This window comes from Marmota marmota, unplaced genomic scaffold (genome assembly GCF_001458135.2).
Source record: "Marmota marmota marmota unplaced genomic scaffold, marMar, whole genome shotgun sequence".
Taxonomy (NCBI): Eukaryota; Metazoa; Chordata; class Mammalia; order Rodentia; family Sciuridae; genus Marmota; species Marmota marmota.
Genome location: NW_025999977.1, coordinates 56,449,644 through 56,470,843, shown reverse-complemented (window position 1 = coordinate 56,470,843; position 21,200 = coordinate 56,449,644). Strand labels below are relative to the sequence as shown.

General features: G+C 53.2%; 1 protein-coding gene across 6 annotated transcripts in view; it reads left to right on the top strand.

Annotated features, from left to right (window-relative positions):
- The window catches only part of Rnf144a (ring finger protein 144A), a 74,696-nt gene that overhangs the window by 34,019 nt on the left and 19,477 nt on the right, over positions 1-21,200 (top strand). For 4 of the 6 annotated variants that reach the window (XM_015480006.2, XM_048804880.1, XM_015480008.2 and 1 more), the window contains 3 exons: positions 10,709-10,854; positions 18,797-18,901; positions 19,047-19,107. In XM_015480006.2, the coding sequence (XP_015335492.1) occupies positions 10,709-10,854; positions 18,797-18,901; positions 19,047-19,107 (312 nt within the window). Of the gene's footprint in view, positions 1-6,142; positions 6,392-10,708; positions 10,855-18,796; positions 18,902-19,046; positions 19,108-21,200 lie in introns of those variants that run through there. The other 2 variants (XM_015480010.2, XM_015480009.2) reach the window with 2 other exon arrangements.

Sequence of the window (21,200 nt, the reverse complement as noted above, 5' to 3'; positions counted from 1 at the left end):
GCCAGTGGGTCATAAAACTGAGTGATTAAAAGTCCACTCAGCCTCTGTTCAGGGGTGGACAGGAGAGTGTGGAAATGGCATAGAAAAGAGACTTGCCCTGAAAGGGCTCCTTGTCCAGGTCAGGGAAGCCAGGAGTGTCCTGGCGGGAGTGGCCTGTTGTGGTGCCCTCGGATGTTCCTGAACCAGCTCTGGACACTGGAGTTGGATGGACGCAGCTTGCCAGGTGGACGGGCATTGGCCTCGTGTGTGCCCACTGTGGGCTGCTTGGCAGGCTCCAAGTGGCAGAAGGGGAGTTCAAGACCCCAGTTTTCTTTTTCTGTAAGAAGTCTCCTGGGAGCTCCGTGCCTGTGCCTGGGGCTGTCCTCTTTCTAGAACAGTCCCTGGAGGGCAGGGTCTGCATGAGCTTGGTGTGAGAGGGGAAGGTGCAGACTTGTGAGAACACAGCTGTGGCAGAGGCAGAGAGGAGCCCCAGCCGCCAGCTCCTCCTCCCAGCAGCTCAGATTCCACAGGCGCATTGTTATGCAAATACTGGGCCATTTTCCGGATGCAGGTGGCTCCCTTCCTGTCCTTGGTCCTGACCTCTGACCCACCCTCCTGGAGGATTTCTGGGGGATTTCCTGACTGTGCAAGCTTTGTCAGGAGTGCTCCTCTGGGCCCTGTGCAGCCTCCCTGATGGAGGCCAGACTCAGAAAGCTGGGGTTGCCAACTTCTGTGAAGGGCAGGAAAGTGGACAGTGTAGGCCCCCAGGGCCTCCGATTGATTTTTTGTTTGCTTGTGACTTGTTTGTTTCATAATCTTTAAAATGTAAAAAAGAAAAAAAAAAACAATTCTTAACTTTCAGGCTGTATCCACCGTCCGCCCCCGCACCCCCCCAAAAAAAAGCCTGACTCAGACTTGAGTCTCTGCTGCTGAGCCTGCAGGGTACCGTGGAGCCAGCACCTACAGAGGCCCTCAGGGGCCTTGAGGGCAGGTGGGGGTGCTGTGAATCCTGACCCCTGCCTTCTGCTAGTGGAGGTGGGAGGTGGGAAACCCCAGAGCCCCTCGCTGCCCCCTGCCCGTCTCCCAGCCCAGCCCCACATGGCCAGCGGGTTCTAGGTACTCTTCTTTCAAAGTATATGTAGAAGGTACCTTCCTGGCACAGCCCTGTTGGTCATTGTGCCATGAAGGACACATCCTCTGGTCTCCTATGTAAACTGTCACTGTGTCTGCTGCCCCTGGAGGAAGCGCGCCCAGGACAGTCTCTGGCCCCTGCCTGGCCCTGCTGACGTTTTCTGCTGAACACACATGGCCAGCTAACAAAGCGGTTATCTTATTTATTTTTTTCTGGTTATCTTATTTATTTTCGGTCTCCCCAGTTCCTGGAAGGGGGTACCTGACTCTTCTGTTCTCTGTCAGCTCTTCATGCAACTAGAGCAGCACCAAGCCATGGTTCTGTCCATGGGTGACTGAAAAGAGGCCTCAGCTGTGGCCTGTGTGAACTCAGTGGCCTCCACCTTCCGCTGTGGCCTGTGTGAACTCAGTGCCACCTTTCACTTCCCTCAGGCCTTACTTTTTGGTTTTGATTTGGTCCCAGATTGTCCACGTGTGTGGGGTCCCAATGATGTTTTCACGCATGTGCATGGTGTGGTGGTCAGGCAGGGCAAGCACTGATGTCCTCAGACGTTGCCATTTCCCCGGGGTGAAGTGCTGTGTTCGTCTTCACAGCCATGATGTATACTGGGAAATTTGGAGCATAAAGCCACGTGTATGGGGTGGCCTTGCGGATCCCAGAGTCCCCAACCTCTGGAACTTGGCTGGTCCTGACCTGGCCTGGAGCAAAGGCAGGCTTGGCTTGCCATGTCACACAACACCCCGCCCCGTACTCTAGGAGCCCTTCCTGCTGGGCCCTGAGAGCCTTCCCAGGGCGCTCTCTCTTGCACTGGAAGGTGGACGGGCTGTGTCCCCCTGGGGTTGGTGTCCAGCCTCTGTTTTCCGTGTCTCCATTCTCTGCCCCGTTCCCTGACCAGCTGTGGAGAAGCAAAGACTACCACAAAGTAAACTCCATGGGGGAACTTTCAACCCCGTGTCCCAGGGGATCCACTTTGAGAGTTTCAAGCTTGACTTCACCTTCTGGCGGGAGGCCCACCTGAAAGTGAGATCTGCAGCCAACATTGACCAAAGACGGGGGCTCCAGCCACTCTCCGGGCTTCTGTGAGCAGATTCCTGGCTATTTGTGGCATCTTCTTCCTCCCTCTTCCATCACCCTGAGGTCTTCAAAGGCGCTTTGACCAGAGGGAGGGTTGTGACCATTGAGGGAGGCTGCCCTGTGGGGGGCTACCCCGCCCTGCAGGCTTTTGTAGTCCCGAGGCTGTAACAGTGTGTAGAACTTTCTAGAAGCCCAATGCCTGTTCCTGGGTTGCTAACAGTGGTCAGAGGAAGACTTGGGGCAGGCAGTGTGGGAATGCAGTGGAAGGGGATTGTAGGAGGGTCTGCCGAAGGTCTGATGATCCCGGAACAGGACACGACTCCTGACCACTGGTGTGTGTTATCATGACACTGGTCTGTGTTGATGGTTTCAGCTTCAGGAAGCACATTCTGTCTTTGTCACTTCTTCACTTTAGTATCCCTTCCCCTGTCTCTGTGGAGCTAAGTCACATGATTTCAGACCAGCTAGAGGAGCCAGGGCGTCAGGGTTAGAGGTCAGTGCTTCAAGGAATGTGAAAGCAGGCTCTCCAGCTAGCCCCCTGGATGCAGACGAGGCTACTGGCTCCACAGCACAGTGAGGCCTCAGGGTCCCCTGGTCATCCATTCTGGGGCTGAGTCTCCAGAGAGCCCTCTCTCCACCTAGACTTGCCCCTGCTACTCTGTGGCCAGCATATGCCCTGTTCCATTAGCTCAGGGGACAGACAAGCTGCAAACCCAGGAATTCCCCAGGCTCATGGCCCTGGCAGCAGAAGGACACAGCCCTCACACCCCAGCTGAGTGGGCCGGAGGCCCTTCTAAACCACCTTGGCCATCCACAGTGGCGACTGGAAGGAGCTAATGAACTGCAGACAGAGGGTGAGCTACTGCTGCACCCACCTGTGGTGGTTCACATCAGGCTACTTCAGAGCCTTCACCAGTGACCCCTGCAGTGCACACCTATCACCTGCCCTTATCTGATGACAAAACAAAAGTGACAGTGACTGTGTCACCAGCCAGCTGTGTGAGAGAAGGAAGTGGGGTGGGGTAGGGGTGGGGGTTTTGCAGCTTGTTAGCAAGTCCCTAAGCAGTGTGGAGGAAGGCAGTTCTCTCTGAAAGGGAGAAGGAGCCAGAGAGCATTTTATGGCTGGATGTTTGATTTTAAAGCATCGCTCTCTCTCAGTCCTGAATGTAATGCTGATCTGGGCACATAAACTGGAGCTGAATAACAGGCCCTTTGTGTCTTGCTCTGCACTTCATTCCTGGACGGGTCAGAAGGCATCATCTGGGCCCCTCTGTGGGAAGCAGACCTGAGTGGTGAAGCTCCTGGGGCCTTTCAAGCTCATGTGTGACGTGTGTGACGAGCACTCTGGGAAGGGTGGCTTGTGGGTTCTGTCCTGCAAGAGCAACCTCACCCCCGGGAACGGCAGAGGTTCCCCAGGCCCAGCAGTTAGCAGGAGGGGCGCTTGCCAAGCCACGTACAGCTCTGCTGAGGCCCCGAGGGGAGGCTCAGACCCAGCCTTGGCCACTGCTGGCCATTTCTCAAAGCCGCTTAGATCAGGATTTCTGTCCAGAGCCAGGGTGTCCCTCTGGAGATGCTTCCTGGGCAGCAGCAGGAGTCCGGGAGCCAGAGGCCCAGAGCCTGGCCTGCTCTCCCTCTGTGCCCTAGCTGAGGGAAGGTGCCGGGGAGTGGGGGAGGCCCCGTCCAGGAAAGGCTGTGGTCCCTGGTTCTGTGTGAGCAGACATCCGCCCACTTCAGTGTTCAGTCAGACGCTGACCTCTGCCTTGCCCTGCAGGCTGACCTGCCCCCTTACTAGGGAGGTTTATGCCAAAGGCCCACATCCTTACAGCCCCTGCTTAATTCCAGGACGGTGTCCTTTCCTCCAGTGTCTCTGTCACCATCTGGCCCTGTGCAGAAAGCGCAATACAGGCAGTGGCTCCTGCCCTGGTCCCTGGAGACTCCCTTGTTGACTGCGTCTGCTCTTCCCTGCTCCCCTGAGAGTCTGAGTTTAGGGGCGCCCACACCGTGCAATGTCAGAGAACTGGCGTCCCTTTTCTTCCTCATACAGAACCTTCGTGAGCTCCCCTCCCTGAGAAATGTTTCATGGCCAAGTTGGGCCTACTGTGATCCTTCTGGGCCTAAACCAGCCCTACGTTCAGAGGTTAAAAACAGAGTCCTGGGCCGGGGATGTGGCTCAAGTGGTAGTGCGCTCACCTAGCATGCGCTGGGCTCTGGGTTCGATCCTCAGCACCACACAAAAAAAAGTAAAATAAAGATGTTGTGTCCACCGAAATCTAAAAAATAAATATTAAAAATTCTCTTTCTCTCAAAAAAAAAAAAAAAAAAGAAAAAGAAAAAAGAAACAGAGTCCTGTGTTTCACGTACGTTTTCATGCCAGCCGCGTCGGTGCAGTGCAGTGCAGTTTGGGGACAGACTGGTTTCAGGTGTTGTGCCTTCCTGTTCAGTCTGCACTCCACTGGCTTACTGGCAAAGTTCCTCTTTTTAAATAACCTTTTCCTTTGGGCAGTTTAGACCTAGATTGATAGACTTGGGTTTAGAAAGCCTCCTCTGCAGGCCAGAGTCCTGTTGCAGGGGCCTCCTCTGCTCCCCCCTCGCATCTGTCTAGTGCCTCTGTCAGGATCCCAGAGCCAGCGCTGATGTGTCAGGTCCCCGCTCAGCGGGTCATTCGGACTGCACGGACATTTCACCCAGTTCCCTGTTCTGCCCCAGGATCCCACATTTGACTGAGGGTCACTTGTCTGTAGGCTCCCGTGGGCCTGAGAGTTTCTGAGGCTTCCTTAGTTTTTGAAACCTTGGAGGTTCTGAGGGTATTGGCCAGGTGTTTGTAGAATCGGGGTTTATTTTGTATTATGGTTTGGGGTGATGGTTGGTAGTGTCCCCATCATATCTACCAGGGCCATGTGTGCTGCTGACCATGGCCACCCCACTGAGACTGTGGGCTCGAGCATCCCTGCTGCAGTGTCACCAGAAGTCCTCCCTGGCGGTCCCTCTGTGTAGCCCACCTGGAGGTATGCGGGGGGCTGTGCTCCTCCTCCTTCTTTGTGGGGGGAGGGTTGGCTGCCCCAACTGTGGGGAAATTTTCCACATGGGAAAAGTCCTTTAGCTTAGTTATTTATTTATTCAGTCATTTATTTATGGCCTCCTGGATACTTGCTTTGTGTTCTAGGTTGGAACGCGTGCTACTGTGTTGCTTAGAGTTTTTCAGCATTAGCCACTGGGAGCTCTCTCAGTTGGCTCCGGCAATGCTCTGACATATCATCAGTGTGTGGGAGATTGTTTATTTTGAGCACTGTCTTGCTTTCTGGCACCACAGGGTGTTTCCGAGCTCAACCAGAGTATTTCTTACCCTAGTGCTAGAACCAACCTTGTGTCCACCACACCCTGGTTCTCTAGGTTGGGGCAGCACGTTGGAATCCAGCCTCTGGGCACCAGCAGTGCTTCTGGCAGGAGGCATCATTGTGTCTGTGCCCTCAGTGGACACGAGGACTGCAGGGTGTGTGCTGGCCAGTGTGTGTACATGCATCCAAATATCATCACATGACCGTCTGCCTCTATGTTAAGCTAAACATGAATTCATAGTAACAGACCCAGCTCTGCTCCATCACCTCATGTGTGAAATGTGGGAAGCTCATCAGCACAGTGCCTGGTACACTGAAGAGCTTCTTGCTCTCTCGCACTCTGCACATGTATGTGTGGCTACATACCTGTAATTATGGAGTGTCCGCCCGTGATTGACACTGCCCACAAGGAGGTATCACGGCACTTGCCCTTGAAAAATGCATCAAGCTGGGGAGATGAACTAACTCATAGCATGGGCTTCAGAAGCCACATTTCACCCAGAAAGAGTTGTGATAAAGAATAAATAAAGCCTGACATGCCAAGTCCAGCCCCAGGCCTGGCATCCCAGGCTGTTTGGTTTGGGTGTTGTGGAGAGCTGTGCTTTGGTGAGTTGAGCCCACGTGGACTTTGGAGTCAGGTGGAGAGTGGGAAGTGCTGTGGAGTGGGATGGTAGAGACCAGTGGTTCTCAGACTGTACTGTGAATCAGGATCCCCTGAAAGGCTTGTGAAAACCCAGCTTGTGGGCCCCCACCTCCAGGGGTTCTGCTTCAGCAGTTGTGGGCGGGCCCAGGAGGTGAGTACTAGCAAACTCTCAGGAAGACCTGCTGCTGCCATCCACGGAGGACCAGAGACTCAGAGGAAGGGGGACAGGTGAGGGCTCTGAGGAGTCAGGGCAGACTCCCTGACCCCGGGGAGTGGGTGCTGGGCATGGGGGTGGGTGCTGGGCATGGAGGGTTGCCGAATTTGGATAAGTGGCAAGGATAGAGAAGGGAGTCCAGTGGGGAAGAGACATGGAGGTGACCAGCCAACACCAGGAAAGCAGAGCGGGGCTTCCCAGAGGAAGTTGTGAGAGTGAGTGGGAGAGGGATGGCTGGCACCTGCCTTGCTCAGGAGGGAGAGGGTGGAAGGGATGCAGCCCTGGAGCTGAGAGAAGGGACAGCTCCGTCACAGAGCCACATCGCCCCTCTATTAATATGGTGAACGTCTTCCTTGGTGGGCCATTGTCTCTCCAGGTCTCGCTGTCTTTTATCCTCCACCGTGTGTCCTCCGTCATGCTAAATAAGTAACATGCCTTATAAACACTTGGAATTGCTGTAATTGAATAATATTCATAATTGACCAGATGTTCTTAAAATAGTTTCTTGTTTCATATGACTGGACATTCACAATACGAAAACAAAGACTGTTTTTTCTTTTGTTGTGCATTGTGATTCTCTTAGCAAATTCCTGTTGCCAGTTTGCAGCTGTCCGGTGTTTGCAGAATCATATTCAGGCCATGGTGTGAAGGGAGGGCCGTGGCGGGCTTGCACAATATAGGCTTGTTTAAATAGTTCCTGTGGCCACCAACAGAATTACGATGTTGAGTGCAGTTCAGAGACTGCGCACTCTACAGGGAATGGGCACAGACACGGAGCCAGGTACACGTCTGTAATCCCCAGCTACTTGGGAGGCTGAGCAGGAAGGTCGTGAGTTTGAGGCCAGCCTGGGCAACATAAAAGATCCCATCTCAAAACAAAAAACAAAAGGAGACAGATATGGTACCTGAGATAGAGATTTGACCTGCTTCACGAGTGGCTTGTGGGGCTGGAATAGGAGCAGAGGCCAGGGCTGAGGTTGCCCGGTGCCAAGGCCAGTGGAAGCCACATCGTCTGGGGGTGCGTAGAGACCATAGTCCAGCAGAAGAGGAAGGAAGAGAGGTCAAGCCTCCATGCTGTGCCAAGGGTCTTGGCAGCGAGGCTGTCCACGGGGAATGGAGCCAAGCTCTGGAGCTGAGGGAAAGGGCTTGGGAGTGAGCAAGGCTGGATGGGCCTGGGCCTGGGGCGCAGGCTGCACGGGGATCCGGGATAGGAGACGGCTCGCAGGCAGGCGTGGGCTGTGGCAGGAGCCTCGGGCCTTGGAATTTTTCCCCTTGCCACATACTCTGGGCACGTGTCCCCCCGGGAACCCTAGGGCACAGCTGATGCCCAGGCAGGAGGCTCTCTCCCACGGATGCCTCGCCCGTGAACTTCCCGACTGCACACTCTAATCATGTCTCTTCTCGGCTGCACAATGTTGTCCTCTAGTCCACAGGGCATTGTCCTCTTTCTCACCAAGCTAGCATGTCCCCGACATTGAATATGCTTCTTCTCACTCCCCCTTCACCGTCTCTGTAGAGGGCTGGAGCCGGTGAGTGGGACTCAGGGAGGGGGAGCACAGAAGAAGGCCAGTCATCCCTGCAGACATCGAATAGCCATGGCCATGAGCCAGGGCTGCTGGGTTCCCTTACCCCAAAACCAGTGCTGCAGCGCCCTGCAGTCTGGACCACATTGCCCCCCCCCCCCCCGCCACTGGCATCTGCAACCGCTGGTCCCACTCTACAGGCCAGGGAAGCCAGGGGGCAGCCGCTGTCCTTTGGGAAAGTTTCTAGCCTTAGGTGGTTTCTGAAGCCCACCCCAAGCTCACTGTTGGGGTTGAGGACTGGGATCCTTTTTAGGGCTGACTGATGTTCAGTCCAAACAGCCGTCGCTGTGCACACTGAACTTTAAAGGAATGTGATTTGGAAAAAAATCATTATGGGTTAAGACAGAAGAAGATACTGAGAACCGCAAAGGACCATCGGAGACCCAGAAATCCCTCATGGGCATTTACACCAGCAACAATAGTGAGGAATTCAGAGTGCAGACAAACATTCCCAATGAACATGACTTCCAGGTCGAATGAGAAACCACCCTCTTCACTCCAGAGAGCTGAGTGACCCCAGTTGTCCAAGTCTTCCCGAGCTGTCACTTTTAGTCAAATTAGGAGGCTTGTTTAGATTATCTTGAGGGTGCCACCCGGTCCAAAAATCACTTGAATTTGTTTCAAAGTGGAGATACGTGTACTTCAGAGTGAGTTACTCTTAGGCACTTGGGAGAGCTGGGTCTGCCCTTGCCACTGCCAGTCCCCTGCAGCGTTGGGTGGATGGCTATCCTTGTCTCCAGGGTGACTCCAGGTCACTCCTATCATTCCGCTCTCCTGTGAGCTCCTGTGGCCTGTCCATCACGTGTCTGCCCTCATGCTGCTCTGCACCTGTCCCTGTCTTATCTGCTGAGTTCAGGGTTTGCAGCTTCTCTGGGTCGCTGGCATCTTCCCTCCGGTGCCCTGCGTGGGATTCAGCAGGCTGTTTGTCTTCAGGGAATATCTGCTCCGTGGCACCCAAGAAGCTTTGACTGACAAAACTTGAGAAAGAGATGATGTGAATTAAAAAGAAAAACTCTGACAGCAACCTGACCCTAGGGATAGCTTTCGTGAGTAAGAGCAACCTGAGACCCAGTCCCTAGCTGCAGAGCACAGGAGCACCTGGGTTTTCCGTGTCGTGTTGGTGACGCAGGCCTTGTGTGGCTCTCTCTTAAGCCCTCCTGTGCTGGTCTACCCGTGGACTGAGTCCCCAGCCAGAGTCCCTTCCTTCTCCCCTGCCCGTGGCTCGCATCCTGTCCTCTGGTGAGAGATGGTCGCATCTTCCTGTCTCTCGACTGGACGTGACCTCCTCTTCTCCTCTCCAACATCAGGCCCACCCCAGAGGTCTTGGGCTGAGGGTTCTGTCCAGCATGTTCTCTCCTCGTCTTCTCCCTCCAGCACAGACTCACACACCCTGGAAGGCTGCCTGGTTATCAGCTAACCTCTCACTGGTAGAGGAAGTTCCTGAATGGATTCTGAGGATTTGGGTGGGGAACTCTCTCTCTTTGAATCTTTCCAAGGTCCAAAGCCATTTGTGTTTTCCTGTGTTGTGTTGGTCCTTGTGCTTATCAGCCCTGGGCTCTAAGTCAGAGGTTGCATAAGACAAAAGCTTGTGCAGAGCAGGAGGGCCAAGGAAGCCACCTGTTATCTACACCCTGTGGATCCTGAGATCTGGGTGGCAAGCAGAGATCTTATCTAGAATCTTAACTGAATTTTTCTTGGTTCAGAGTTTAGGAAGCATGAGTTTGGAGAGCAGGAGCACTGGAATAAGAAAACAGGTACTTATCTGTTGCAAAATCAGCGTGAATGCATAAAATAAAGGCATGAGGCTTAAATCAAGTGGTAGGGGCCCAGGTGACAATTAACATCCCAGACACAAGCATTTGTTCCTGCAAGCAGATGAAGGCACTCACTGGGAGGCCCTGTGGTCAGGTGCTGAGCTAAGGGCTGGAAAGACACACCTTTCCTGTCTCCCCCAGGCTTCCTGACTGCCTGGGGCAGGAGAGAGACCATCCAGCAAGCAGTGGTACTGTAGTGCAGCATTGAGCAATAGAAAACCACTTGGAATCCAGGGCACTGGCCTTGCTGGGCTAGGCTGTGGCCAGAGAGAGTCCTAGGAGGTTGGGGAAGTGAGGGTTATTTCTAGCGTTGTGCTGGGATCCACTATACACTTTGACCTCCAATAAGTGGACCCTGCTGCCCGAGACCCATGCCTCTTGGAACTTGATGTTCCAGGAAATCTGCTGGCTCAAGAAGCCAATGGGACAGGGCAGTTTCTGGAGGTTGAGGGTGGTCACAGGACAGGAGGTTGGAGAAGGTGCATCTTTGTGCAGACCCAGGGGCTGCGGAGAAAAGCTTTGCTGATGGGATTCCCAGGCATGTTCTCCAGCGGTCACTGGAGAATAGCCAAATCCAAGGAGAGCTTCTCTTCCAAAATTGCTAAGGTTTTTGCTCTCCTGGGGTAGGTGCTGTGTTGGAAGGAGGTGCCATGTCAAATGGACCTGAGAGGAGTGGAGGGAAGGGGGAGCGATTGCCATTTTGAGGATAGACATGAAAGTTACCATGGAAATGTTAAGGGAACCACCTCAGACCCAAGTCAAGGGATCCTGATTAAAATTTCTGAGGATCCACAGGAGCTCTGTCTAGAACTCCAGCCCCATCAAGAGCCAGCCGCTCACATCCAGGGCTGGTGAGAGGAGATGTGACCCAGCTATGGTCCTGTGAAGGCTGCAGGTGAGGAGGTCTGACCCTGTGTGTCTCTCATGTTTTCAGACTGCTCTGCGATGACCACAGCAAGGTACCGGCCCACCTGGGACCTGGCCCTCGACCCGCTGGTGTCCTGCAAGCTCTGTCTCGGGGAGTATCCAGTGGAGCAGATGACGACCATCGCCCAGTGCCAGTGCATCTTCTGTACCCTGGTTGGTCTCTGGCTCAAGTGCATGTTCAAAAGAACATCGGGATGAGCCTTTTCCTCTCTTTCCAGACCTCACAAGTGACTGGATTAACGGTCTTGGTGGGTGATGGGGTCTCCTGGTGAAGGCTCTCGCTAGGTTGCTGGGATTCTTTGTGCGTTCAGGCAAGGCAATCAGAGTAGATGTCTGTGATGGCGGCTGGTAGTGAGAAGGCAGTCCTTAAACAGCGTCGTCGAGGCTGGTGGACAGTCTAGAAGACTTGTCCCAGCACACACTCTCCCTTGCCAGTCAGGAAGACCGTCCCCACACCTCCCTGTGAATTTAGTTTAAAAATCACACGCTTGACATCAGGACAGGGCTGACCTGATGATGCCCGTAGTAGCTGGAAGCCTCCGTTATTAGGGTCGTCTTTCACTGCTTTGTGCTGAACGAGAATGTCCACATTTTGAAATCACATTTAAATGTCTTTAAGATGGAGCCAACCTTCCTTTGGGGCCCGATGATTTATTTTTAATGAGTATGGGGATTTCACGCTCTTGGAATCAGGGCTAACTCAGATCCAAAATTCATATGCATCAGGAAAAAAAAAAGGAGCAAGGAAAAAAGGAGAGTGATTCTCTTCAAGTCGATCTAAGTCCACCCTGTGTCCTTGTTTATCTTTCCCATTCGGGAGGGACAATAAGCTCCCACAGGAGAGAGGAGGCAGGTGGTTGCCAGGTCCTCGGGAGCTCGGGGCCTGGGGTAAATGGGCTCCGAGGGCAGAGGTTCGGCAGGGTGAATGCAGTTCCTAAAGCAGCACCAGGTCCTGGAGATTCACTGTGGCCATGAACTGAGGGGTTTTAGCAAAGCAAGAACATGCCAAGCCAAGAAGCAGAAGTGTGAGATGATGGCTACTCTCCCAGCTGCAGGCTGGTGGCCCACGGTGTTCACGTCCCCAGAGCCCCGAGCTGCGCACCTCGCACGCGCGGTCTGAGTGTCAGTTACGGTTCAGTGAAGCTGAAAACGAAAACACCACAGTCATCATCTGAAAAAGCAGAAGAAAGAAAACCTTTCTTCACTTTCTAAAGTAGCGAAGACTGGCCAGGGGTGCGGCCCCGGCAGAGCGCTTCCTAGCCCCCAGGTTTGGGTTCCATCCCGATACCACACACAGCCAAGGTTCTTGCTTCTGAATCCAGTTGCCACACTGGGTGGAAGGGCAGCAGCCTGTGGATTTTTCAAGTGTGGGGATTAGAGTCTGTTGCTCAGACAGTGTCTCCCGCCTCTGCACCATCAGCGGCACCGGCACTGTGTGGGGCGCAGGCCAGCACACCCCGTCGTCACCTCTGTCCTGTGGTTAAGGACGGTGAGCCGATCCAAGCCCTCGTTCTCCCATTTCTTGTTGATGCTCTGCTCGGATGTTCTCGTGGTCAGAAGGCTTCCTGGCTCATGCTCCATCCCCCAAACACCTGGGTCAGTGCGGGACTCAAGAACTAATCAGCAGAGGCTCACGGAAGTGAAATGGCGGCGGTACCGGATTGACAACCAACAAACGTGCCCTGTTAAAGCCCCAGGAAAATATCTTCACCCCACAAGGAAGGAACCTGATTTTGACATTTTTCTGCCAAGGGGAGGGTGGGAGGGAGGGAGATGCTGACAGAGGGGAAGCGATGGCCTCCACCCACCTGACACACCAGTGGGCCTCATCCCATTCCAGAGGGTGTGCTGCACGTAGAGTGGCCTCCCTCGCCAGGAGGGGATACCTTCCTGGGCTCCCCTTTTCCACGGTGTCCCCGGCATGTTTGCATCCCTCTGGTCACCCACAGGCTGTCAGAGGCCATCCTGTGTTCCTTCTTCTGGAATATTCCATCTTCCAGGCTGTCCTGCCAAGGCTTTTGTGACACTGTCGCTGGCTTTCTGCTTCCATAAGACGGGAGTCACAGGAACAAGCGACTCCACCTCAGACCCAAAGCTTATCTGGAGCCGAGGAACATGAAAAGAGGAAGCCAGAACTGCGTGCGTCCTGGGGGCGCTGATGGGAATGCCCAGAAGCAGCAAGACCGTCGGGGCTTGTCCCCCGGAACCCCTAATTAGGAATTAAAGTGTCGACAGCATCTCACCTTCCACCTGGTACTGAGAAGCACAGGAGGTCCCTGCGCGATGGGCCCTGAGAAGGGAGAAGGTGTCCTGTGCCATGATTCTGTGGTCCTGCACCTTCCCTTCTGGGGCGTCTCTGGTCATCCACACCTGGGCAGGCGATGGAGGACCCAGGGCCCGCGGGAGGAGGAGGTACAGTGCCCGCAGGCTGGCTTCCTCCTCAGGTCAGCTTAGAACCCCAGGCATGAAGGAGTTGGGGCAGCGTTCTCCAGGTGGGTGTCCTGAGGAACGTTTGTCCAGAAAGCACCCAGAACGATGCTGTGGCATGGTGGGCCTGCCCACACTGTGCTGCGTTCCTGTCTCCGATCACCCCACGATCCTCTGGGTACTCAAGCGCGCACAGCCCCAGGCACTCCCCAGCCTGAATTTCCCAAATGCATGTGAGCAGGACAGCATCTGTCTACTGGTTACTGACATGCCCGGCCGTGACGCCTGTACCCAGGGCTTTCCCTGCTTACAGGGGCCCTGGAGGCCTTAGGGGGAGCTCACCCTTCAAAGGGATAAAGATGCACTCTCCCACAGGTGGTACCCTGCTTGGAAGGGTAGGGCATCAGCAACAATTGCTGCTGTTACCCCTAGGAGATTTCTCGCCTGCCAATCTTACTCTACCTCTGCACAGTTTCCATCGCCATAAAGCTTTCCAGCCTCAAAACGGAGAGACACAATCCCTAGTTGGGGTGAGGCACATGCTGCGTGCCGTCCGAGGGATCCCCTCTGCCCCCTGGAGCATCCTGTGTGGCCCACCTGGTAGGTAAGGTGAGCAGTGGTGACTGCTGCAGCCCTGTCTCCCTCCCAGCTCTGACACCAGGGCCTGACCACAGGTGCTGGGTGAAAGTGTGGGCTGGGAGATGGCACAGAACACCAAGTGGGAGGAGCCAATGCCATTTCTCATTAAGGGCTCACAGAACCCTCATCTTCCATGTTCATGGCATTTTTCATACTACAGACTAGGAAGCACACAACAGGCTGGAGAAACTAACTAAAGCTCTCACAGGCTCTGAGCAAAGTCCTCTGCTGGGGGTTAGGACCAGATTCTGAGGATGCGGACCCCCACCCACTATACTGCTTGTAGGCTCCTGCCCACCAGTCCTCTGGTCTCTTCTCAGCTCTGGGACTCACCACGCCCAGGCCAAGTTGTCCACACCCCCTGGGCTGCCTGTCCCCACTTGAGAGCCAGCCCCAGGGGAGGCCTCTGCAGAGGCTGCCCTGGCTGCTGGACTTCGCCACCTCTGCACTGCTCAGGCTCAGAGGAGAGGCCTGGTCTGTGCCCATGGAAGCACCTGGTCCTGAGCCCTGGGGGCTGGCCTGCAGGCAGGGATGGGGTTTCAGGTCATGGTCTCTGCCAGCCAGCAGAACAGCCTAATTCCAACTGTTCTAGACACATGAGGTCATCCTGTGGACATTCATCAGAACACAGGGGCCCTGGGCTAAAGGACACTTTGAAAACTGTTTGCTCTGATTCCTTCTTACCAGGGCAGCCTGATCCCACATGATGAGACAGAGATTTACTTTCCTCTGAACCTGACAACTCATTGAGTAATTAGACCGACCTCTTGGAAGAGGTGGCAGCAGGGCAGTAGCAGTCACAGGTGTCTGGAAAGAGAACAGAGCAGGCACAGCTCACTCTCCATGCACAAAGTCATGTGGGACCAAGTCCACAGCCTTCCAGCAGCAGGTGCTCACTGTCCCTCCCGAGCTCTACCTGCAGGGCAGGCCACGCAGCAGGATTGCTTGCAGGGTCCCACGAAGCTGTCCTAAGGCTGTGCTGGTGGAGCCTCCGCCTCTGCGATGGTCTGTGGGGTCTGTCAGAGGGCGAGACTGTGCCGCCGTTCAGCTGTCGCCCAGAGCTGTATGTAGACGACTCTGTCGGGTCTCCAGCTCTTCTGCTGAGATGCAGAGGAATGCCTGCTGCCAGGCAGCTGGTTACTCTGAGCACATTCTGCACGTCTGTCCATCCATCTTCTCCCGCCTGTCCCTATGTACAGCAGTAGCCTATCACTTCCTGCCGACCAGCACTGCTAGCTGTAAGAAGAATAATACACAGTTCTTACTGTCAAAGAACTTGCCGTCTGGTCGAGGAGAAACACTAATGGATGCCTGGTACCAATGGCTCCAGACGTGCTGAAGAATGCCCGGGGAGCGCCTGAGTCCTGGGACCACCTTTCTCTCTGCCAGGCTCACTCTGCACCCGGAGGATGTGAGGCCTCATCACAGCTGTAAGTGGGTGAGCCAGAGTTCCAGCCAACTCTGGAGCTCCAGGGCCCTTGCTCCTCAAACCCTGTTCTTTGGGGTCCCATGCTTCTGTTTGGGCCGGCCTGAGGCTGATGTTCATAAGCTGTGGTTCCTGGTAGGCCAAAGGCACTCAGGCACCCTTGAGTATGATATCTGAGTGCTTCCCTCTGCGGGTAGGGACCTCGGCAGCCAAGGCCTTGGAGGAGAAGAAACAAAACAGACCTGCTGTAGTTTGGAGTGAGGCAGCTGCGTCTCTGCCCCACTTCTTCTTGGCAGGAAACCTCTGCACATCAGCAGGCTGTCTCCTCACTGGGTTTCAGAGTTGGAAGCCACAGTGGAAAATGAAATGCCTAGAACATTCTGTGGCTCCACAGCCTCTCCCCTTCTTCCCCTCGGGCAGCTGATGCCTCTTCCCTGGAATTCCTTTGTCCCTCGGGCCCCCTTCATCTCCCAGAGTCTTCCCTGGCCCCACCCAGAGGGACCCCAGCTCTGCCTTTAGGTGGCCAGGCAGAGCCCCACCACCCCTTGTCAGGGCCCATGGCACAGAGCACAGTGGGTGACGCTCACCTTCCTCCCTCCAGGCCAGGAGGTCTGCATGTCTGGGGGCTCAGTGCAGTCGTAGCACCCCGTGCTCGCCATGACTCGGGCCTCCTCAGATGAAGGCATACACGGTTCTTTGCCCTACAATGCTTGAGATAACAGAAAAGACTTAATAAATGGTTGCTTATAGAAGAGTTCTTAATTGAGGAAGAAGTAGGCAAAAAGTTAGAACCCATTCAACAAAACCCACCAACTTTGAAGTCAGGCACACCTGGTGCTGTGCTTACAGAGCACGGCTGCTCAGAGCCTGGTTTCTGCCGGGGGTGGGGGGGGTGGGGTGCAGTAACACCTCCTAGACCCTCGTGCATGCTTCTTTGGTAACATAGGTGACTTAGCAGAGAGCCGGGCACTTGGAAGGCACTCGATTCCTGGGAGCTACAATAGAATAGGATCGTGAGAAACTGTGTTCCTCTCTGCCTTGGAACTGCATCTTTATTGTCACAAAAGTTTCTCTGTTCATGCTTTTGTGCACATTCCAAGACATTTTTGCTGCCAGGTTGAGAAACATGGCTGAGTCATGACCCACTTCATAACTGCAAGAAGACGGGCCGATTTTGATGGAGGCACAATCAGCCACTCAGACCCTCTTTTGCTCTCTGGGGTAAACAAGTTGTTATTCCCTAGCGGACCCTCTTGCATTCTGTACAGGGAGATGTCTTCTGAGGGCACTGGCGTCCACACTTGGGCTGCGTACAGCCAGATGCCACTCAGCCTCCTTGCCTTATGCGGGCTCTTGGACAGTGATGTTGAGAGACTTTTCACACCCGTCTTAATTGTTGTGTTTTGAATCTTAGGGATAATAGTGCTCTGTCATTATGAACTGCTCTGCCCAATGGTGTCAGAGTTTTTAGCATTCCATTGACTTAAGACATTCCGGTGTCCCACGGAGAACAAACTTAGACAAACTTAATTACAGAATGTGAAATAATGAGCTTGTTGTGGAGGGCCTGGGTTTCATAAGTCCTTGATCAGCTGGGCAGACGAGGGAGCAGGGCCACTGTTCCTAGTTGGTGCTGTATGACACATGCTTCTACGTACTGTTTCTTACTGTTGCAAAAGCCCAGGAAGATGGGCATCCCTGTCTTACCCTCGAGGGAGCTCTGGCCTGAATGCACTGAGCCACTGTGCCATGCCTCTTAGTACAGCGACCAGCATTGCTTGTGTCTCATCCCATGCCCTTGAGGGTCTTGCTGCCCCTTGTGTTGGCTGGACACAGGCAGGACCTTCCACTTCTCCTCCTGCTATAAGCAGGTCATTGCCGTGGCCCATCACCATCTACTGAACCAGCAGCAGAGCCTCCTGGTGGGTCATCGGTTCTGCCCAGAGCAGATGCAGCCATGGTGGGCTCTGCAAGACTCCACTCTTCCTCCTCACAGGCCTCGGCATGGGGAAGGCCTTCTCAGGGGGGTGATGAGTTTGTCCCTGACAACCCTGCCATCTGGTGTCCAAGACCAGGTTTGCCTCTGCCTGGTGCTACAGGGGCTCTGTCCCTGAAGGATGGGCTGCCAAAAGGTAGATGTAGCCATGACCGTTCAAGTTCAGGGCCATGCAGTCATCAAAGCCTCAGCAGACCAAAGGAATAGAGGCTGAAATGTCAGGGCCTCTGCTCACAGCTACCCACGTTCTCATTTGCACAGGAAGCCATCACTCTGGAGAAAAGCTCTGGGAAGCAGCTTTCTCAGGGGATGGCTTTGATTTCCATTTTTAAAAAAATGTCTATCTTGAGTCTTTGATGAATGAAATATCCTGGTTTGCAAGAATGGAGAGAATTACCCATTTAGATCAAACGATTCTCTTTATATCAGGAATATACTCTTCTCCATGAATTTTTCTAGGCTTTTTCACAACTCCACTGTACGGTAGATTAATCAGACTGTGGACTGGGAACATGAGACTGGTGGAGAGACAGTAACAGGGCTGCTACTCACAGAAGAGCAGGCCTTTCAGTTGGCCTGCCGTTGCACCCATGCACCCATGCCTTCATATAACCATGCACTTAGTGAAGTTGATCACCTTTCATCACGATGCATTTTAATGGTGTTACTATAGGGTCATAGTAAGGTTGCTTCACTGTTGTCTGGGACCAGGTTTGGATGTTGATTTGGGGATTCTACTGAGGTGTCCTACCTTATTTTCCTTTCCCTACCTGGCCCCACTTTCCTACGCTCTTTGAGTTCTTGCTCAGCTCCTCCATGTTCCTGTCCCTGGTCTCCCTAGGTCTGGGCCACCTGGCTAGGCCTGGCTTATGATGTGCTGTTTGGGGACACTGGATTTCTGTAACTAGTGAGGTAAAGCCAGAGGAAACCGGTGCTGAGAGGGTGTCATCGCCTTCACTCTCCACTCTGCCTAATGTCTCCCGCTTGATATTTTGGGCTCACTGCAAATTTTAAACAGTGCTCCCCAAAAGTACAGTTGGAATCAGTCGTTGCCAGGTAGGTGAGGTGTGCTCAAGGAGGATTGCAGTCCGTGGCTTCTCATAGGACGGGGTGAACACTCCAACAAGTGAACCGGGGTTTGAACCCAACTCCTGCTGTCTGGGTAAGCTTCACATTCTTCTTGGGTGACTCAGTTTCCCATCTGAAAGGTGGGACCATCCTATCGGTGTTTCTTGTGGGAATGTTCTAAGGATGAAGTGGAACGGTGGACGATAAAGAGTTTAGGGAAGTGCCCGACATCGGCTTGTTTGGGATACTCCTTGATGTGAGGATGAGGGATGGGCTTCTGTGTGCTGAGATTGTGTGCAGGGCCTAAGCCCCACTCGGCCCTGTGAGGCAGCACACAGTCCCTGGCGCAGATTAGGGTCATTTGGCAGATGAAAAACTGTTGCTAAGTCTCTGCTTTGGTGGTTGCTATGAGATCCACAGTGAAAATGTAAAACTGTAGTGGAGCAGCGTGCTCAGCCGGTCAGTGTCTCAGCGCATCACTGCGCCTTTCCACTGAGGAAGGGAAGATGCTGACATGTGTTTTCCTGCTTCTTTTTCAGTGCCTGAAACAGTATGTTGAGCTCTTGATCAAAGAAGGACTAGAGACTGCAATTAGCTGCCCGGATGCTGCCTGCCCCAAACAGGGACGCCTGCAGGAGGATGAGGCACGTGCAGATGAGCAAACTGGTTTGCTGACAGCACTAGTGTGGTGGCATAGCTCCCGCCCGCTCCGGATCCTGCTTGGGCTTATGTTGCCTTCTGTTCTCACCCTCAGCTTATTCTGTTCGTTTGTATGTTCTTTTCTTTTAGATTGAGTGCATGGTCGCAGCTGAAATTATGCAAAGATATAAAAAGCTACAATTTGAAAGAGGTAGGTGGCCCAGTATATTGACCAGTTAAGATGCTGTAACAATGTAGGCAACTTTGTGGGGTGGGGGGGGCTTCTCTGGGGAAGTGTAAGTGGATATCGTTTGATAGGAGTGAAAAAGCTATAAAATAGGATCAAAAAATTTTATGTGAATGAACTTCTAGAGTTGAGCTGACATTTTGAATTCTCTGAACAGCTCACAGTGGGAAGGCCTCGGCAGGTGATCTGTTTGGTCGCAGGAAGAACTGCCATTTGTTTATGGGGACTGAGTTTTTTGCGGTTGCCTTAAAGGGATATGACCTTCATGGGACATTTTGCTGCAGGCAGGTTAACAGTTTCATGACTCAACTCTCAGTCTAGCCCTGAATTTAAAAGATGAAAATCATGGAAGTGGTACCTCTCAGGACCCCCGCCCTGAGAGCAGCCCGAGTCCAGGTATGCAGCCTGCATGGATTCCCTGCCTGCTGAGACTGAGGTAGAGATAATCACTCTGATGGATCATCAGGCTCCACGTCTCAGCTAACACTAGCAGGCAGGTGGGGACCAGATCCCCAACCCTTAGCCTCACCCTCCCCTCTCGGCCCTGTACAGATCTCCTTGCTGGAGTGGAGCCTAATGCAGACGCGGGATCGTCCCTAGGACCACAGGGTTGAGTGGGGAGCCAGTAGACAGCAGCCTTGACTTGGTTTGGGGTCACAAGGCAAAGCATTAAACAGTCTGACTGTCAGGGAGGGGCCTCTGTCCTTGCTCTCTATAGTACCCCAGATCATAAAATGTCTCGGAAAGAGGCTGTGAGCCCCACTAGACTCATTTTCATGTATGTTCTGGGCCTCAGGCTGCCTACAAATCTGCAAAAGAGCAGTGGAAGAGACATGAGCAGCTCCCCTTCTGTGGGACCTCACTGTGAGGACACTGCACAGGACTCTGGGGTCTTTGGCATGGTTGGTGGCCCCTGAGGCCCACTCTCCCTCTGTCCCAACCAGGTCTTGCCCTCACCAGGATTCTCTACCCAGCTGACCTGCAGCCTGGATGACTGGCTTCTAGGGACCAGTGGGCAGGTGGCAGTGTACGGCAGGGCAGGCCAAAGCCACGTGTCCCTGAAAGCTCATGGCCTTCATTTTTGAAAATTGTTCTGCAGAAATGCTGAGGATAGCTGCATTTCCCCCGAGGCCTGCGTCCCCGGCAGCAGCAGCACCTGCATGTCCTGCCCCATGAACATCACGCGGGAGTTTTCATGGCTCTGAAACTTGTTTTAAAGGATTTGTTTCTTTAATTGGCATTTATCATTTACACTGGGGCAGTTCGAAGCTTAAATGTAATATCACTCAGTGCTGAAGTCAGTGTGGGGAGCTATAAAATCGATTAATTAGGATTCATGAGGCTTTTAGTCTCTTCTGAAAATATTTTCCAGGGAGAATCTTGACAGAAACGAGGGGTTGCTTAGGTTACAAGAATATGAACTTTCTATGACATCAAATTTAATTTAAAAATGCAGCTGTGCAAATTCCCTACCTAATAAATGTATCTTATTTTTTTAGTACGTTGACTTCATCAAAAATGTTCTTTTTTTTTTCTTATATAAAAATGAAGCCAACTAGACTTAGGTTAGAAAAGAACCCCTCAAACCTACCACTTGAAAACATTTACTGACATTGTGCTAGAAGTTTTTTTTTTTTTTTTTTAAGAATTCATACTTAATACCACAAAAGACCTGTATGAATGAAACAGGAGCATATCAGAGCTAAAACATAGCTATGAGTTTTATCCAGTTGCTTCAACAAGCAGGCTTGGAGAAGTGATCAGAAAGCAACCTTGGACTTTCTGTGTCCTTACAGTTTGGTCAGTGGAGGACGTTTTAGAAGGAAACTAATTTCACTGCTTTTCCAACAGCATTTAGTTACCAAGAAATCCTGTCGTGAGTTTAAGTTGCAAATGTGTCTTTATTTAGACTTAGTGTGTCACATCTGATTTAGCAGCCTTGACTTTAATTTAAACTTATCCACCTCCCCAGCTGAAGCCTTTGGCCAGCAGGCACCAAGGGAAGGGGCACTCAAGCTGCTTTCCTCCCTGAGCGCCTCCCTCCCTCCCTCCCTCCC